Genomic DNA, 17,921 nt, shown 5'->3' on the forward strand with positions numbered 1-17,921 from the left:
TCTTCAGTAACATCCTGAGAAATGCAGGAGCCACGCGTCCTCTGTTGAATTGACGTAGCACACGCTGATCTCCAGGATGACCCAGTCATCTCTCTGTCTTTTTCCCGTAAGTCTGGCCACAGATTTACACTGCTGTGCCCATTGATGGATCCTGTCTGGAGTGGGTTTTGGTGGAAGTTTACTGTGATCAATCAATTGAATCAATTCTCACCTCCAAGCCACCTACAGGCAGCTGCCTCAGGAACGACTTCCTGCTCCATTAGACAATGATGTAAGAATAAGCACAATGAACTATTCCTTCTTTCCATCAAGGTGCAGGAAAATGGCCCTGTAGACACGTTTCATCTGATCACCTTGCTGGTGGGTGCTCACTGACCTGCTCCGTTCTCCCAGCAAACTGACCAGCCGGGCTTTTCCAGATGCTCCCTTGCTGGTGGGTGCTCAGTGACCTGCTCCGTTCTCTCAGCAAACTGACCAGCCGGGCTTTTCCAGATGCTCCCTTGCTGGTGGGTGCTCAGTGACCTGCTCCGTTCTCTCAGCAAACTGACCAGCCGGGCTTTTCCAGATGCTCCCTTGCTGGTGGGTGCTCACTGACCTGCTCCGTTCTCCCAGCAAACTGACCAGCTGGGCATTTCCAGATGCTCCCTTGCTGGTGGGTGCTCACTGACCTGCTCCGTTCTCTCAGCAAACTGACCAGCCGGGCTTTTCCAGATGCTCCCTTGCTGGTGGGTGCTCACTGACCTGCTCTGTTCTCTCAGCAAACTGACCAGCCGGGCTTTTCCAGATGCTCCCTTGCTGGTGGGTGCTCACTGACCTGCTCCGTTCTCTCAGCAAACTGACCAGCCGGGTGTTTTCAGATGCTCCCTTACTGGTGGGTGCTCACTGACCTGCTCCGTTCTCTCAGCAAACTGACCAGCCGGGCATTTTCAGATGCTCCCTTGCTGGTGGGTGCTCACTGATCTGCTCCGTTCTTTCAGCAAACTGACCAGCCGGGTGTTTTCAGATGCTCCCTTGCTGGTGGGTGCTCACTAGCCTGCTCCTTTCTCTCAGCACGCTGACCAGCCGGGTGTTTTCAGATGCTCCCTTGCTGGTGGGTGCTCACTGACCTGCTCCGTTCTCTCAGCAAACTGACCAGCCGGGCATTTTCAGATGCTCCCTTGCTGGTGGGTGCTCACTAGCCTGCTCCGTTCTCTCAGCAAACTGACCAGCCAGGCGTTTTCAGATGCTCCCTTGCTGGTGGGTGCTCACTAGCCTGCTCCGTTCTCTCAGCAAACTGACCAGCCGGGCTTTTCCAGATGCTCCCTTGCTGGTGGGTGCTCACTAGCCTGCTCCGTTCTCTCAGCAAACTGACCAGCCGGGCATTTTCAGATACTCCCTTGCTGGTGGGTGCTCACTAGCCTGCTCCATTCTTTCAGCAAACTGACCAGCCAGGCGTTTTCAGATGCTCCCTTGCTGGTGGGTGCTCACTGACCTGCTCCGTTCTCTCAGCAAACTGACCAGCCAGGCGTTTCCAGATGCTCATGATGTGTTCTGGTCGTGAGTGGGCTTTACGCTTGGAAAAAGTAAAGCAAAATCGAGATAGAGTCATAACGAAGGCTCGACAAAAAAGTAAAATATTCCGAAATATTTTCACAATATTTAAATTTTTCCTATTTGTGATGTACTTTGATACTTAAGAAGAATGCACGTTTGGAGCGATTAGCTGCACTGAAATGTGTAAGCAGTCAGGTCTCTGAATAACACTTGACCTCACACTTCAACCCAGTCGGCCTCTACTTGGAAATTGTTTTAAATGATTAGGAATCAGCAGTTGGCCCTGTGCTTGCTGAGTTTGTGGACATATTTTACCCAGGTCATGGCAGCCTCCACTGGTGTGTCACTCTGAAGCTGCCCGGCTCTGGGCACCCTTGACCCTGACGCTGCCGGGACTTCGTGATACGAACAGGAAGAGGAAAGTGGGCACTGGGCACCTGGCAGGAGCTGAAGGCAGGTAGCTGAGGCCATGGGGTGGCTGAGGAAAGATAGGACTGGGACCTGGAGATGGCAGAGACAGGGACAGGGGGCACAACCGTCAGGCACAGCGGAGCAGGCATGCAGGGAGCTCAGGAGACACGGACAGACCCCACTGGAGGACCAGAATGAAAAGGGAGGAGTTGAGGGTTCATTCTGATTGAAGGCCACTAAAGGAAAGTGGATGTGATGGCTTCATCCTGGGTTGGATACTGGCCAGGAAAAATAGGATAAAGGACACCACTGGCACAGTTACCCAGGCGTGAGCAAGGCTAGCCCGTGGATGACAGGAGTCAGCGATGGGACGTGTCTAGTTTTGGTGAATCGCTGCGGTGACGTGTGAGTGTCTCCATCTGAGGGTGGAGGGGCAGGATGTCTGAAGTTACCCGTGAGTGTTTTAGGAAACGCTACGCCCCAGAGAGGCGGGGACGGGTGGGCTCGCCAGGCCCAGCAGCAGCAGCTGCCGACGGGGTGCGGGGCCCACCAGCTTCTCAGCACTGTTGTTGCAACTTTTCTATAAGTGAAATCATTTCAGAATGAAAGGTTAAGATGTTATTAAGTAACTGGTCAAAAATAAATAGTCTGACTCTTTTTTTGATTCGTTTCTATTATGTACATTTTTAGTAGTTTGCCCTTTGAATTAAATTTAGAAAGTACAGGGCCGGGCACGGTGGCTCAGGCCTGTAATCCCAGCACTTTCGGAGGCCGAGGTGGGTGGATCACGAGGTCAGGAGATTGAGATCATCCTGGCTAACACGGTGAAACCCCGTCTCTCCTAAAAATACAAAAAATTAGCCGGGCATGGTGGCGCATGCCTGTAGTCCCAGCTATTCAGGAGGCTGAGACAGAAGAACCCCTTGAACCTGGGAGTCAGAGGTTGCAGTGAGCCGAGATCGTGCCACTGCACTCCAGCCTGGGTGACAGCGAGACTCTGTTTCAAAAAAAAAAAAGGATTTTTGCCGGTATCCATTCTTCCTGTTTGCTTACATTTTCATGAATTTAATTTTGTCACTGGCCCTAAGTCAATTATCCATATGCGGATTGATCAAATATACACGTTTCTAGTCACTGGTACCCCGGGGGGAATTTTACAACTTCATAGGACGTTTTGAAGCATGTTTGCCCACTTTTTAGAACTTTTCCTTTCAAACCTAAGACCCTGAGCACGTAGCAGTTTCAGGAACGTGTGGCAGCCAGGGCTGTGACGTCCACGCGTCTGTGTCCACTGTGACACCCACCTGGGATCTCACTCAGCCTTCCTGAGAGGGGAGACGTCCACGCGTCTGTGTCCACTGTGACACCCACCTGGGATCTCACTCAGCCTTCCTGAGAGGGGAGACGTCCACGCGTCTGTGTCCACTGTGACACCCACCTGGGATCTCTCTCACTCAGCCTTCCTGAGAGGGGAGACGTCCACGCGTCTGTGTCCACTGTGACACCCACCTGGGATCTCACTCAGCCTTCCTGAGAGGGGAGACGTCCACGCGTCTGTGTCCACTGTGACACCCACCTGGGATCTCTCTCACTCAGCCTTCCTGAGAGGGGAGACGTCCACGCGTCTGTGTCCACTGTGACACCCACCTGGGATCTCACTCAGCCTTCCTGAGAGGGGAGACGTCCACGCGTCTGTGTCCACTGTGACACCCACCTGGGATCTCACTCAGCCTTCCTGAGAGGGGAGACGTCCACGCGTCTGTGTCCACTGTGACACCCACCTGGGATCTCACTCAGCCTTCCTGAGAGGGGAGACGTCCACGCGTCTGTGTCCACTGTGACACCCACCTGGGATCTCACTCAGCCTTCCTGAGAGGGGAGACGTCCACGCGTCTGTGTCCACTGTGACACCCACCTGGGATCTCACTCAGCCTTCCTGAGAGGGGAGACGTCCACGCGTCTGTGTCCACTGTGACACCCACCTGGGATCTCACTCAGCCTTCCTGAGAGGGGAGACCCCCTCCCCATCGCCCTCCTCGCAGGACTCCACCTCCTCCCTCCGGATAAGAAGGAGGGTAAAGAGAGAGAAAATACCAAAGAGCTGGAGTCCGTGGTCACGTGACTTGCTGACGCCACTGACCAGGCCATGATGAGGCCCAGAGGCTGGAAGATGACTCCCTTTTAGGTTCCCAGAGTCTCTGCTATCTATAAGCCTTGAGAGTGTTGCGAAGAATGTTATCACTACCGGCCAGAGCCTGGCACTGGGTCACGTCCTCCACGTTTGCACAACCCAGACCCCCTCCTGGAAACAGCTCTGCCAACTAACGACCTGCCTTTGCTTTGTCTCTGTGAGCCCCTCCCCCACCTACTCCCGCTCCTGCCGCATATGAACCAGCAAGTCAATGAAGTCAAAGATTGTGAGGTCAATTGTCCAGCCAGTAGACAGTGACACAGTTTTGCCTCAGCTTCCCCTTTAGAGTTATAAGCCTATAAACAGGGAGAGAAGCTGCTTTTCGGTGAGCTTCGTCGTTAAGGCATTAGCCGCCACAGCTCCCAGCTGAATAAAAAGCCATTTCCTTTCTCAGTTCGGTCTCGAGGGGTTTTGTCTGCCGCCGCTCCTGCTACATTCCGGTGCTGCTGGGCACGCGCCTGCAAGAGACTGGCCAGTAGGCCCCAGTGGCTCCCCAAGTGCCTGGGCTTCTCCCTGAAGCTGTGTTTTGCGAAAGTCATCAAAAGCATCAGCAAAGAAGAAAAAAACAGGCATAACGGGCTAAACACGAGTTAGAAATAAAGATTCTAAGTTACCTGAGGGGAAGCAGAAATGTCGATTAAATGTGGCAAGATTGGCCTGTGTACACTTGCAAAACGTTCCTCTAATGTGGCAAGGCCCGTTGGGGGGGGGGCAGACGCGCCCAGTGGGGCCCATGTGGGAGGGTCGGGTGCGCCCGGTGGGGCCTGTGTAGGAGGGTCAGGTGCGCCCAGTGGGGCCCATGTGGGAGGGCCGGGTGCGCCCGGTGGGGCCTGTGTAGGAGGGTCAGGCGTGCTCTGGAGATACTGTCTCTGTTCCCTCCCTGTGGAGCTGCTCTGCCTGCCATTGCAGTCTGGCGTGGTGCAGATGGGGTAAACCCTGGTTGGACTGACAGGGAGCGTGAGGGCCATGGGGATCTGGGCACCGCACCCCCATCAGCTAGGCGGTCTTCCCAGAGGACCCCGTCACTGGCTTGTTGAGTGTGTCAGAGAGGGAAGGTGTTGGTGGCTCCTGAAGCAGTGTCTTCCTCTCCCAGGGGCTGCACCGGCTAAAGAGATGGCCCTCCACAACCTCCCGAGCCTGGGACTGGAGTTGTCTGCAGGCTACGCGTCTAATGAAGGAGCTGCGAATGCTGGGGACCCAGAGCAGGCTGTCATGAGACAGAAGGCTGGCTTTCTCCCGCCCGTGGAAAAGCCCGACCTGAGTGATCTCAGGAAGTCCGCTGACTCCTCAGAGCACTGGCCTAGTGAGGAGGAGATCAGGCGCTTTTGGAAGCTGAGGCAGGAGATTGTTGAGCACATGAAGGCAGATGGTCCTGGAAATCAGCTCTTACCGAGGGAATTACCTCCCAGTCTCAAGGCGGCCTTGAACAGTGAGAAAGAACCGCCAAAGCCAAGGCGCGTTTTCAGGTAAAACTAAAAGCAACGGGGGATTTTCCTGATCTTTGTGAATTTACACAGTTATTTTAAATTATCTTTAAAACATCAGGTCCACCTTTCAAAGTGTCCCTCCACACTGCCACTGTTTGCTGTTCAGGGAGTGCGGCCCCGGATTTAGGGTGATGAGCACCTGCATCAGCCCAGAGCGTCTGCGGCAGAGCTCAGGGCGTTCAGAGGCTGAGCTGGCCAGGGCTGAGGAAGCACTCGGGGAAAAGAAACACAGTGACAGTGAGATCTGTGGCCTGTGCTTTCTCCAGAGAGAGCTTTGAGGACGTCCTGTTTAAAGTCGAAAGAGGGGGCATCAGGGGAAGAAAGACAGAAAACTAAAAAGTAAAAGTGGGGACAGGCGGTGAGCCCAGTGGTCACATTCTTATGAGGCTTTGATGAGTGCTCACTGAATCCACATTTTACCTGTGAAAAGAGAGGAGTAGGGGGAAAGGTCAGTTCTGCAAAAAATAAAGGGAGCGTGTGCAGTCACAGCGGTCAGGGGGAAAAGGAAGGGGGCGTGTGCAGTGCAGCCGTCTGGGGAAAAGGAAGGGAGCGTGTGCAGTGCAGTTGTCTGGCGGAAAAGGAAGGGAGCGTGTGCAGTGCAGTTGTCTGGCGGAAGAGGAAGGGAGTGTGTGCAGTGCAGCCATCGGGGAAAGAGGAAGGGAGTGTGTGCAGTGCAGCCATCGGGGAAAGAGGAAGGGAGTGTGTGCAGTGCAGCCGTCGGGGAAAAGGAAGGGAGCGTGTGCAGTGCAGCCATCTGGGGAAAAGGAAGGGAGCGTGTGCAGTGCAGCTGTCTGGGGAAGAGGAAGGGAGCATGTGCAGTGCAGCCGTCTGGGGAAAAGGAAGGGAGCATGTGCAGTGCAGCCGTCTGGGGAAAAGGAAGGGAGCATGTGCAGTGCAGCCATCGGGGAAAGAGGAAGGGAGTGTGTGCAGTGCAGCCATCTGGGGAAGAGGAAGGGAGTGTGTGCAGTGCAGCTGTCTGGGGAAAGAGGAAGGGAGCGTGTGCAGTGCAGCCATCGGGGAAAAGGAAGGGAGTGTGTGCAGTGCAGCCGTCTGGGGGAAGAGGAAGGGAGCGTGTGCAGTGCAGCCATCGGGGAAAAGGAAGGGAGCGTGTGCAGTGCAGCCATCGGGGGAAGAGGAAGGGAGAGTGTGCAGTGCAGCCATCGGGGAAAGAGGAAGGGAGTGTGTGCAGTGCAGCTGTCTGGGGGAAGAGGAAGGGAGCGTGTGCAGTGCAGCCATCTGGGGAAAAGGAAGGGAGCATGTGCAGTGCAGCTGTCTGGGGGAAGAGGAAGGGAGTGTGTGCAGTGCAGCTGTCTGGGGAAAGAGGAAGGGAGCATGTGCAGTGCAGCCGTCTGGGGAAAAGGAAGGGAGCATGTGCAGTGCAGCCGTCTGGGGAAAAGGAAGGGAGCATGTGCAGTGCAGCCATCGGGGAAAGAGGAAGGGAGCATGTGCAGTGCAGCCATCTGGGGAAGAGGAAGGGAGAGTGTGCAGTGCAGCCGTCTGGGGAAAAGGAAGGGAGCATGTGCAGTGCAGCTGTCTGGGGAAAGAGGAAGGGAGCGTGTGCAGTGCAGCCATCTGGGGAAGAGGAAGGGAGCGTGTGCAGTGCAGCTGTCTGGGGAAAGAGGAAGGGAGTGTGTGCAGTGCAGCCGTCTGGGGAAGAGGAAGGGAGCGTGTGCAGTGCAGCCGTCTGGGGAAAGAGGAAGGGAGCGTGTGCAGTGCAGCCGTCTGGGGAAGAGGAAGGGAGTGTGTGCAGTGCAGCCATCGGGGAAAGAGGAAGGGAGCATGTGCAGTGCAGCCATCTGGGGAAAGAGGAAGGGAGTGTGTGCAGTGCAGCCGTCTGGGGAAAAGGAAGGGAGCGTGTGCAGTGCAGCCATCTGGGGAAGAGGAAGGGAGTGTGTGCAGTGCAGCTGTCTGGGGAAAGAGGAAGGGAGCGTGTGCAGTGCAGCCGTCTGGGGAAGAGGAAGGGAGTGTGTGCAGTGCAGCCATCGGGGAAAGAGGAAGGGAGCATGTGCAGTGCAGCTGTCTGGGGAAAGAGGAAGGGAGTGTGTGCAGTGCAGCCGTCTGGGGAAAAGGAAGGGAGCGTGTGCAGTGCAGCCGTCTGGGGGAAGAGGAAGGGAGTGTGTGCAGTGCAGCCGTCTGGGGGAAGAGGAAGGGAGCGTGTGCAGTGCAGCCGTCTGGGGAAAAGGAAGGGAGCGTGTGCAGTGCAGCCGTCTGGGGGAAGAGGAAGGGAGTGTGTGCAGTGCAGCTGTCTGGGGGAAGAGGAAGGGAGCGTGTGCAGTGCAGCCGTCTGGGGAAGAGGAAGGGAGCGTGTGCAGTGCAGCTGTCTGGGGAAAAGGAAGGGAGCATGTGCAGTGCAGCCGTCTGGGGGAAGAGGAAGGGAGCATGTGCAGTGCAGCCGTCTGGGGAAGAGGAAGGGAGCGTGTGCAGTGCAGCCGTCTGGGGGAAGAGGAAGGGAGCGTGTGCAGTGCAGCTGTCTGGGGGCAAATGAAGACAGTGGTTGTGCCCCCCATTTCCTAAGGTTACCTTTATGCTACAAAATAACAGTTGGTGTATCTAGATCATGTATTCTCAAGGGGGTCATTGACATAGCCAAGGGGACAACAATGGCTTCCTCGGGGTCAAGATGTCTTGGAGGCCGCGGTGGTCTGTGGTCCATGCAGCAGCCAACACGAACAAGTGCAAGGTGGCACCAAAGCTTCCTGGAGACATCGGCGTGGAGGCCCAAAGTGTTCACAGCCCTGATCTTTCGACTGTCCTGTAGGTTCCAACATTCAAAACAAAACAGACCTTGGAAGCCTTAGCAACAAATTCAAGTGTAGGGAGCCCTGGCCACACACGCTGCAGGTTCCCAGCAGGACCGCACAGGCTGCAGGTTCCCAGCCGCACCGCACAGGCTGCAGGTTCCCAGCCGCACCGCACAGGCTGCAGGTTCCCCGCCGCACCGCACAGGCTGCAGGTTCCCAGCCGCACCGCACAGGCTGCAGGTTCCCAGCACCGCACAGGCTGCAGGTTCCCAGCCGCACCGCACAGGCTGCAGGTTCCCAGCCGCACCGCACACGCTGCAGGTTCCCAGCCGCACCGCACAGGCTGCAGGTTCCCAGCCGCACCGCACAGGCTGCAGGTTCCCAGCCGCACCGCACAGGCTGCAGGTTCCCAGCCGCACCGCACACGCTGCAGGTTCCCAGCCGCACCGCACAGGCTGCAGGTTCCCAGCACTGCACAGGCTGCAGGTTCCCAGCCGCACCGCACAGGCTGCAGGTTCCCAGCACTGCACAGGCTGCAGGTTCCCAGCCGCACCGCACAGGCTGCAGGTTCCTAGCAGGACCGCACAGGCTGCAGGTTCCCAGCCGCACCGCACAGGCTGCAGGTTCCCAGCACTGCACAGGCTGCAGGTTCCCAGCCGCACCACACACGCTGCAGGTTCCCAGCACCGCACAGGCTGCAGGTTCCCAGCCGCACCGCACACGCTGCAGGTTCCCAGCACCGCACAGGCTGCAGGTTCCCAGCCGCACCGCACAGGCTGCAGGTTCCCAGCCGCACCGCACAGGCTGCAGGTTCCCAGCCGCACCGCACAGGCTGCAGGTTCCCAGCCGCACCGCACACGCTGCAGGTTCCCAGCCGCACCGCACAGGCTGCAGGTTCCCAGCCGCACCGCACAGGCTGCAGGTTCCCAGCCGCACCGCACAGGCTGCAGGTTCCCAGCCGCACCGCACAGGCTGCAGGTTCCCAGCCGCACCGCACAGGCTGCAGGTTCCCAGCACTGCACAGGCTGCAGGTTCCCAGCCGCACCGCACAGGCTGCAGGTTCCCAGCACTGCACAGGCTGCAGGTTCCCAGCCGCACCGCACAGGCTGCAGGTTCCCAGCAGGACCGCACAGGCTGCAGGTTCCCAGCCGCACCGCACAGGCTGCAGGTTCCCAGCACCGCACAGGCTGCAGGTTCCCAGCCGCACCACACACGCTGCAGGTTCCCAGCACCGCACAGGCTGCAGGTTCCCAGCCGCACCGCACACGCTGCAGGTTCCCAGCACCGCACAGGCTGCAGGTTCCCAGCCGCACCGCACAGGCTGCAGGTTCCCAGCCGCACCGCACAGGCTGCAGGTTCCCAGCCGCACCGCACAGGCTGCAGGTTCCCAGCCGCAGTGTAGTCTCAGAGGCGCCGACGCACTCGGGATGTTCTCAGTCCACACCGTCACATGGTGAAACGGCAGGAATATGCTGAGGCTGCTATTTAAAAGCCTCTTTCCTCCCTCCTCCCTTCATTTATTGATTTATTGTCAGGAGCTCTAATAGTTAATACCAGTGAATGCTTATTCATGGTACTTATAATTTGATCAGTGTGTCAGATTTAGATAGGAGACCCTAGCCTTTGGAGACTGGGGAAGTTGGGGCAGAAAACTGAAGCCTCTGATGGGAGGCCTCAGCTGGGGCCACTGCCCCGTGGCTGGGCAGTGTCCTGCTGCCATCCATGCGTCTTCATAACGTGTCCTGAAATCAGCAGTCAAGACTGTGCGCTCTGTGGGGTGACTGCAGTTTCTGGTCGTGATCATCGTTCTGATAAGCAGACAATCCGCAGGCCCCCCTTTTCCATTTCGCATATTGTATGAGTTACTGTCACAGGGTTTTGTTAAATATTCAGCTAAAAACTGTAATTTTAGAAGGAAGACGGCCTCCTCCAGGAGCATCTTACCCGACCTCTCGTCACCACACCAAATGGCGATCCAAGCAAAAAGAGTGGAAGACAGCCGCGCGGCCGCACTCCTGGAGCTCCGGGAGAAGCAGGGCCTGATGGAGCAGCGGAGACGGTGAGTCCCTGCAGGACGGGCCCGCACAGCCGGCCCAGTGACCTGGAGCTGGGGCTGGGCTGCGGTTTTATGACCGACCTCGTGGAAGTCTTTAGTTAGTTCTCCCCTCACCGGTGCTGATCCAGAATCCATTTCTTTCTCACCTGGAAGCCCGGCTGCCCTCGTGGTCGGTGGCGCCACACATGGCTCTCTGGTTGGCAGCCCTGAGGCCCGCGTGTGGGCAGGCACAGGTGCAGGGCTCGCGGCCGTCCCATGTCGGTCTTGGCCCCGGCGTCCTCACACCCACCGTCTTTCTTGTCCTTTCCCTTAGTTCCTGTCTTCCTCCTCACTTTCTCTGGAGTGTCCTGGGCCCTGACGTGGTCACCAGGGAGGCTCATTATTGTGTTGTCCTGACCACCACCAGCGCCGCCACCTTGCTAGGTGTTCTAGTGTCTTCTCTGTCCTCTAGCTCTGCTGACCACCTGGCTCCACCCCTCTCTGGGCCCCAGGAGGCCAGCCGCCATGGACCACAGCCACAGCACCCCCATGCCCCGCACCTGGTCGTTGGCTTTGGCCAATGGGGGCCCCCAGCAGGAGGTCGAGGAGGAGAGGGAGAGCAAGGGCCTCGTCCTTACTCACCTGGCTCCTCTGTGAACTGCCTGGAGCTGGCTGAGTCCAGCCTCTCCCTCCTTCTGGGTTCTAGCAGATTCTCCTTCCCTGGTCTGCTCTGTGGGCCTGTGGGCGGCTGCAGCCCAACCCTGACTGGCACAGAGTTCCCGCACTGCCCCTGTGGCTCCCCGCTCCCTCCCGCCAGGAATAAACCCTCCTGAAGCCACCCCATTGTGTGTGTGCTATTTTCTCTCAGGCCCATGTGGCAGGGACCGTGTTCAACACACAGATTCTGTGGCCGTCCGTGGCTGTCACAGACAGACACTGTAGTTGTCTTTTTCTTCAGTTAAAGGGTGTGTGAGGTGAAGCCTTCCAAGCTGGTCCCCTGCCGCAGGCTGCCATGCTGACAGGCAGGGATGAGGCCAGTGAGCTCTCAGGCTGTCCTAGGATGTGGGCTGCAACAGGAAGCCCAGCGCTGTGGGACCCAGTCTCGCTGACCACTGGCCACAGCTGCTGGGGCCCAGGGAGCACTGGCAAGACTTTCATGGGTGCCCATCAGCCCTCCCACAATGTCCCTCTGGGTGGCTCCACAGAGCTGGGTGGGTCAGTCTCTGGGAGGTAAGCCCCTCAAGAGCAGCCCCACCAGCTGCCCTCTTCTCACTGTGCGCCCCGGCAGACATCTCCTCTCACTGCACACCCCACCAGCAGACACCTCCCCTCACTGTGCATCCCCCCCAGACACCTCCCCTCACTGTGCATCCCCCCCAGACACCTCCTCTCACTGTGCATCCCCCCCGACCCCTCCTCTCACGGCACGCCCCCCCAACAGACACCTCTCCTCACTGTGCATCCCCACCAGACACCTCCCCTCACTGTGCGTCCCCCCCAGACACCTCCCCTCACTGTGCGTCCCCCCCAGACACCTCCGCTCACTGTGCATCCCCCCCAGACACCTCCCCTCACTGTGCGTCCCCCCCAGACACCTCCCCTCACTGTGCATCCCCCCGACCCCTCCTCTCACGGCACGCCCCCCCAGCAGACACCTCTCCTCACTGTGCGTCCCCTCTGCAGACACCTCCCCTCACTGTCCATCCCCCCAGACACCTCCCCTCACTGTGCATCCCCCCCAGACACCTCCCCTCACTGTGCATCCCCCCCAGACACCTCCCCTCACTGTGCGTCCCCCCCAGACACCTCCCCTCACTGTGCATCCCCCCGACCCCTCCTCTCACGGCACGCCCCCCCAACAGACACCTCTCCTCACTGTGCGTCCCCTCTGCAGACACCTCCCCTCACTGTCCATCCCCCCAGACACCTCTCCTTACTGTGCATCCCCCCAGATACCTCCACTCACTGTGCATCCCCCCCAGACACCTCCCCTCACTGAGTGTCCCCCCAGACCCCTCCTCTCACTGCATGCCCCCCCAGCAGATGCTTCCCCTCACTGTGCATCCCCCCAGACACCTCCCCTCACTGTGCATCCCTCCCAGACACCTCCCCTCACTGTGTGTCCCCCCAGACCCCTCCTCTCACTGCATGCCCCCCCAGCAGATGCCTCCCCTCACTGTGCAACCCCCCAGACACCTCCCCTCACTGTGCATCTCCCCAGACACCTCCCCTCACTGTGCATCCCCCCCAGACACCTCCCCTCACTGTGCATCCCCCCAACACCTCCCCTCACTGTGCATCTCCCCAGACACCTCCCCTCACTGTGCATCCCCCCCAGACCCCTCCTCTCACTGCACACCCCCCAGCAGACGCCTCCCCTCACTGCCCTCCCCCCCCGCAGACACCTCCCCTCACTGTGCGTCCCCCCCAGACACCTCCCCTCACTGTGTGCCTGGCAGATGCCTCCCCTCACTGCACCCCTCCCCCCAGCAGACACCTCCCTTCCCTGCTGCAGGTGGGTCCCACTCCTGCCTTGGCTCTGCCAATTTCAGGGTAAGGTTTTCTGAAGTGGGTGACCCAGGCACCTGCTCCCATTGACTCTTCAGGTGTCACCTGCCCTGCCCAGAGGCTCCCTGTGTGAGTTCCGCTCACCCACACCCTCCTAGCCACGGCTGTGATGGAGGGGATGTGTGGTGAGACCTTCGAAGGCACAGCCCCTGCCCCAGACTCTCGGCCTCAGCAGCTGCAGTGAGCAGAAAGGGCACTCTTAACCCCCGAACACCAGGCTCGGGCCCCAGGCATTGTCCCACACCACGATGGAAGAGCAGTTCTTGGATACAAAGAGCAAATGAACCCTCTCTTTATCTTCCTGCCTGGAGCCTGGAGCCGGTGTCCTGTGGCCGCCCAGAGAGCAGCTTGGCAGGCCTGTCCTGAAGGTCCAGACCCAGCACAGCGGCCCCCTTCCCATCACCCTGTGAACAGGGTCATCCCTTTGCTTTCCTACGCGTGACCAGGAGATGGTGACACCAAGCGGAGGACCCGGCCAGGAGCGCAACAGGGCCAGCACACACACAGTGCTGAGGGTGCCAGGGGGACACGGGGAGTACCAGCCTGGCTGGGGCTGGAGCCGGAGCCTGGGACCCACCCAGGCAGGTGGCAGCACAGCCTCACCCAAGGTGGCTGCTGAGACCACCTGTGTCCTGAGGTGGCACTGGGGGGAGGACTTGGCCAAGCTCTGATCCCAGGCAGCACTGACTGGGGACGGAGCCCTCAGCAGGAAGGTGGTCAGGAAGGTGGTCAGAGGTGGGCTGTGGGCTGGGTGGAGCCCAGGAGAGCTGAGCTGCTGTGACCGCAAGGAAGCAGAGCAGAGCCGGGCGCAGGTGTCCAGGAGGATGATGGGAGAGGCGAGACGAGGCCAGATCTGGGGATGGGATGGGGAGGGGTACCAGCCGCAGGAGTCCACGGAAGACTGCGGGGTTGGCTCAGGGGGCAGATGGCTGCGTGCTAGAGATGTGGCCTCCCATGGGTGGAGTCTGGGCCTGAGCAAGGGCTCTTGGGGACCTCATCCCACCCCAGCCACCCAAGAGGAGCCCAGCCTGGCGCCGGTTTGGGCGTCACTCGGGATGTTCACAGCCCTCGGGACGAGCTGTGAGGAGGGAACATGTGACTGGCTCGGGACTGGGGAGCCCGAAGATGCCTGTGGTTCAAAGTGAAATTCAAGTTCTGAAGGAAGGGACTTAGGGACAGGCATTGAGATCTTCCACGGACAGACCCACAGCCAGGCAGCCCCACCCTTCGTACAGCACCTGTGCTGGCAGCCCCAGCTGGTGCCCTTCCCTGGAAGGGGTCCTGATGCCTTTTCCTGGGTCCCTGGGTGGGGCTGGGTCCCAGTGTCAGGCACTGCCTACAGCACCAACACACAGAGCCTCGGGATGGAACCCAGCATTCCTGGCTCTGCCCAGACGTGGGGAGGAAGAGGCTGTGGTTCAGACTCCCACCCAGAGGGCGTGCACACCCCCAACCTGTACCCCGGGAGACAGGTGCACCGCAAGCTGTAAAGTGACAGAAATCACATGGCCTTGGCTTGAAGCTGCTTGTAACCTACGACATTCACTTTCCCTTTCTCCAGAGAGAAGAGGGCACTGCAGGCGTGGAGAGAGCAAGCCCAGAGGATGAGGAAGAGAAAGGAAGAGCTCAGCAAACTCCTGCCTCCTCGGAGGAGCATGGTACGGCGCCCGCGGGTGGTGTCCAGGCCCTAGTCTGGTCCTGTGGTGGGTGGGTGCTCACATGCATCCCTGTCCACTGAGGATGAGCCCAGACCTGGGGAGGAAGCTGCCTGTGCCAGGCTGCTGGCTGGTGGGGCTGGGTTGGAATGCAGCATCCAGAACCATTGCCCACCGTCCCGCCAGAGGGCACAGCTTCCTGCCCCAGCCCTGAGGGCTCGCCTCGTCGGCCCTACAGAGGTCTTTCTGGGCTCCTCACCCTTGGTCTCTGGACCTCAGGGTAGGCTGTTCCCCTGGAAGCTGAGATTGCCGTGGGGCACAAGATGCCCTGAGTTCAGTCCCCTCTTCCTATTTTCCCCAGACTATGTGAGAGTCTCAGTCTGTGCCCTGGCACAGGGCAGCGGGCACAGGGTGGTGGGAGCTGGCGGCTCATCCCTCCAGAATGCGCCTGGCTTGCTTCTCTGTCCTGTGAGCAGTCAGGCAAATGTGCCTTTGAATTGGATCACGCGTGTTTCTTCAGTTCTTTCTTTTAGGAAATGCTTCCTGTATGTTACTCTGAAAGGCCAGGGTTGCCTCTGCAGCCCGCTCAGCTGGGGTAGGGACCCTGAGGGTTTCACCCGCAGAGAGTGGCCACGTTGGCCTGCAGGCGTGGACTGCTTGGTCACTTCTGGAGTGTGTGTTTCCTTTTTTTAACTTTGTATTGAACTAGTTTTAGATTTACAGGAAAGTTGTAAAAACAGTGGTTCCCTCTACCCTGTGGTTCCCAGCTGCCCTGGTGTTGACGTCTTACGTTACCTCAGAACACGGCTCAGGGTCAGGAATTCATGGTGTCCAGTGCGTTGGATGAAACCATGGCTCCACGTCTCGCCCTTTTCAGTTCTGGGCCCTGCAGGGCACTCGGTCTTCATTTTTGCTGTCACTTTTCCCCTAATTTTCCCAGTATGTAAAAATTTAAAAATACATATTTTGCTACTTCCAGGAATAAAAATGCTTGCACAATTAGACATTGCTAAGAATGCTTTCAGAGCTGAATTATAGCAAAAATATGGGAAGCTTAAATGTCACCAGATGGCTAAATTGTCACATCCAGACCATGACCCATCTCTGTGGCTGACCAGAAGGATGAGTCAGTGGCCACATCCACTGGCCTGAGAATGTCTTGAAGAAAATCATTGCAAGCTGTAGGACAGAGCGCAAAAACTCATGATAGTCTGGAAGGACGGACACCTAACCAAGGACTTTGCTGGGAGGGCTGTGGCTCCAGGGGGCGGGGCAGAGGAGGGGTCACTGTGGCCGCCAGGTGCGCCTCTGTGTCATGTGAGGCCATCGCAGCATGACTGTATGCACCGACTGCTGTTTCTTTTTTTTTTTTTGAGACGGTGTTTCACTGCTGTTACCCAGGCTGGAGTGCGATGGCGCGATCTCGGCTCACCGCAACCTCCGCCACCTGGGTTCAGGCAATTCTCCTGCCTCAGCCTCCCAAGCAGCTGGGATTACAGGCGCCACCATGCCCAGCTAATTTTTTGTATTTTTAGTAGAGACGGGGTTTTACCATGTTGACCAGGATGACCTCGTGATCCACCCGCCTCGGCCTCCCAAAGTGCTGGGATTACAGGCTTGAGCCACCGTGCCTGGCCTGTTTCTTAAAAAAGAAAAAAGTCGGTTTTCTAGAAACTCATCCATCATGAGCTAGACAGTACTGACAGCCTGCTCTAAGCAGGGAGGGAGCAGGCACAGGCCCTGCCCACCGGGGCCGCATGCGGGGCAGACCCCGGCATTGCAGCGGGCAGGGCCCCGTGGTAGCTGGCTGCTGTTCTGTGCACCTACAGGCCCTTAGATGAGGCAGCTAAACGCATGGGGAGCACGAGTGAGATATTTTGTATGGCCTGGAGTGCTGCAGTCAGAGTCCAAGGGAAAGTCTTTGTGCCAAATGTTGATATCTAATATATAAAGAATGGCTACAAATTGATTTTAAAAATCTGAGAAACCAGTAGAAGAAATGGGCAAAGAGTCTGCGGGTAGTCCATGGAGGAGGAAACCCAAGCGGCCGTAAATACACGAATAGATGCTCAGCCTGCTGGGACGTTGCCCACGGAAGAGGAAACCGAAGCGGCCGTAAATACACGAATAGATGCTCAGCCTGCTGGGATGTTGTCCACGGAAGAGGAAACCCAAGCAGCCGTAAATACACGAATAGATGCTCAGCCTGCTGGGACGTTGTCCACGGAAGAGGAAACCCAAGTGGCCGTAAATACACAAATAGATGCTCAGCCTGCTGGGATGATGTGGGGTGGACACGATGTGCAGGCACCTGTGTGCGTTTGGTGGGAAGGAGCCGCGGGGCATGGGAGGGGTCCAAGGGGGGGGCGTGGGAGGGGGCCTAGGCCTCTAGGCGTGGGAGGGGTCTGAGACAGTGGGGCGTGGGAGAGGATGTGGGGGCTCCTTCCACTTGCTACTTGGAAGGCATCCTTCCAAGTTAAGAATGTGTCCTTCTTTGAACACATTGAGGAGTCCGTTTTATAGAAATAAAAGCAGTCAAATTGTAAACATTTATGTATACAGATGTGTACATGTGTATTTCAGTATTGTTGGAGAGACAACTCAGATTTGCATGTCCATAACAGCAAAGTGGTTCCAAGCATTGCATCGGCCAGGCTCCCTGTAGCTGGGCAAGAGGATACAAGAGGGAACCAGGCCCTCGGCGGCCCCTGCTAGGTGGATCCCATTGGCCTGTGGTGCCCATGGGCTGGGCAGGGCTGGGGAATCATGGCCGCTGGCTTTGCAGCCTGGCCCCAGGGTGGGCCCGCCTGCCCTGCATGTGCTTTTGCTGATCCGTCACTGTGAGGTCACACCCTGAGTACATTTGATGGGGTGGGAGCCTTGAGGCTCCAGCTGCCTGAGGGGCTGCAGAGCTGAAGCCTGTGGCCGGGTAAAACCTGGGTATGTCACCTGCATTCGGAAGAGCACTGCGCTTCTCTTCATGTTGCTCTAAAACCAGCCATGACTCGAGCCCATGTTTTGGGCTTCAGATCGATTGCACATTTGACACTCCACATATAAACCCTGGCGCAAAGCCCCATTCCACGCCACCAAAGCGGCACCCTGTCATAGACTTCCCTTGTGTTTCACATTTATATTGGGTCCTTTGCTTGCTCACTAGAGAACTGGATGTTTGGAAAAGCCTTCTCTGTATTTTAGAGTGGGAGTAAATTGTGGATGGGTGGGCTTCTTTCCAAATATATATTTTTAATATCTTTACAAATTAAATGTCTGATTTTAAAAGAAAATAAAAACACCTAC

At 57.8% G+C, this 17,921-nt stretch overlaps 1 protein-coding gene across 1 annotated transcript in view; it reads left to right on the forward strand.

Moving 5' to 3' along the window:
* The window catches only part of LRRC27 (leucine rich repeat containing 27), a 38,110-nt gene extending 26,874 nt beyond the window's left edge, over window positions 1-11,236 (forward strand). Inside the window, 3 exon segments of the mRNA XM_035269550.3 lie at window positions 5,229-5,601; window positions 10,276-10,422; window positions 10,871-11,236. Of these exon segments, the coding sequence (XP_035125441.3) occupies window positions 5,229-5,601; window positions 10,276-10,422; window positions 10,871-11,231 (881 nt within the window). The 3' untranslated portion in view covers window positions 11,232-11,236.
* Window positions 11,237-17,921: the final 6,685 nt, after the last annotated feature.

Source organism: Callithrix jacchus, chromosome 12 (assembly GCF_049354715.1).
Source record: "Callithrix jacchus isolate 240 chromosome 12, calJac240_pri, whole genome shotgun sequence".
NCBI lineage: Eukaryota > Metazoa > Chordata > Mammalia > Primates > Cebidae > Callithrix > Callithrix jacchus.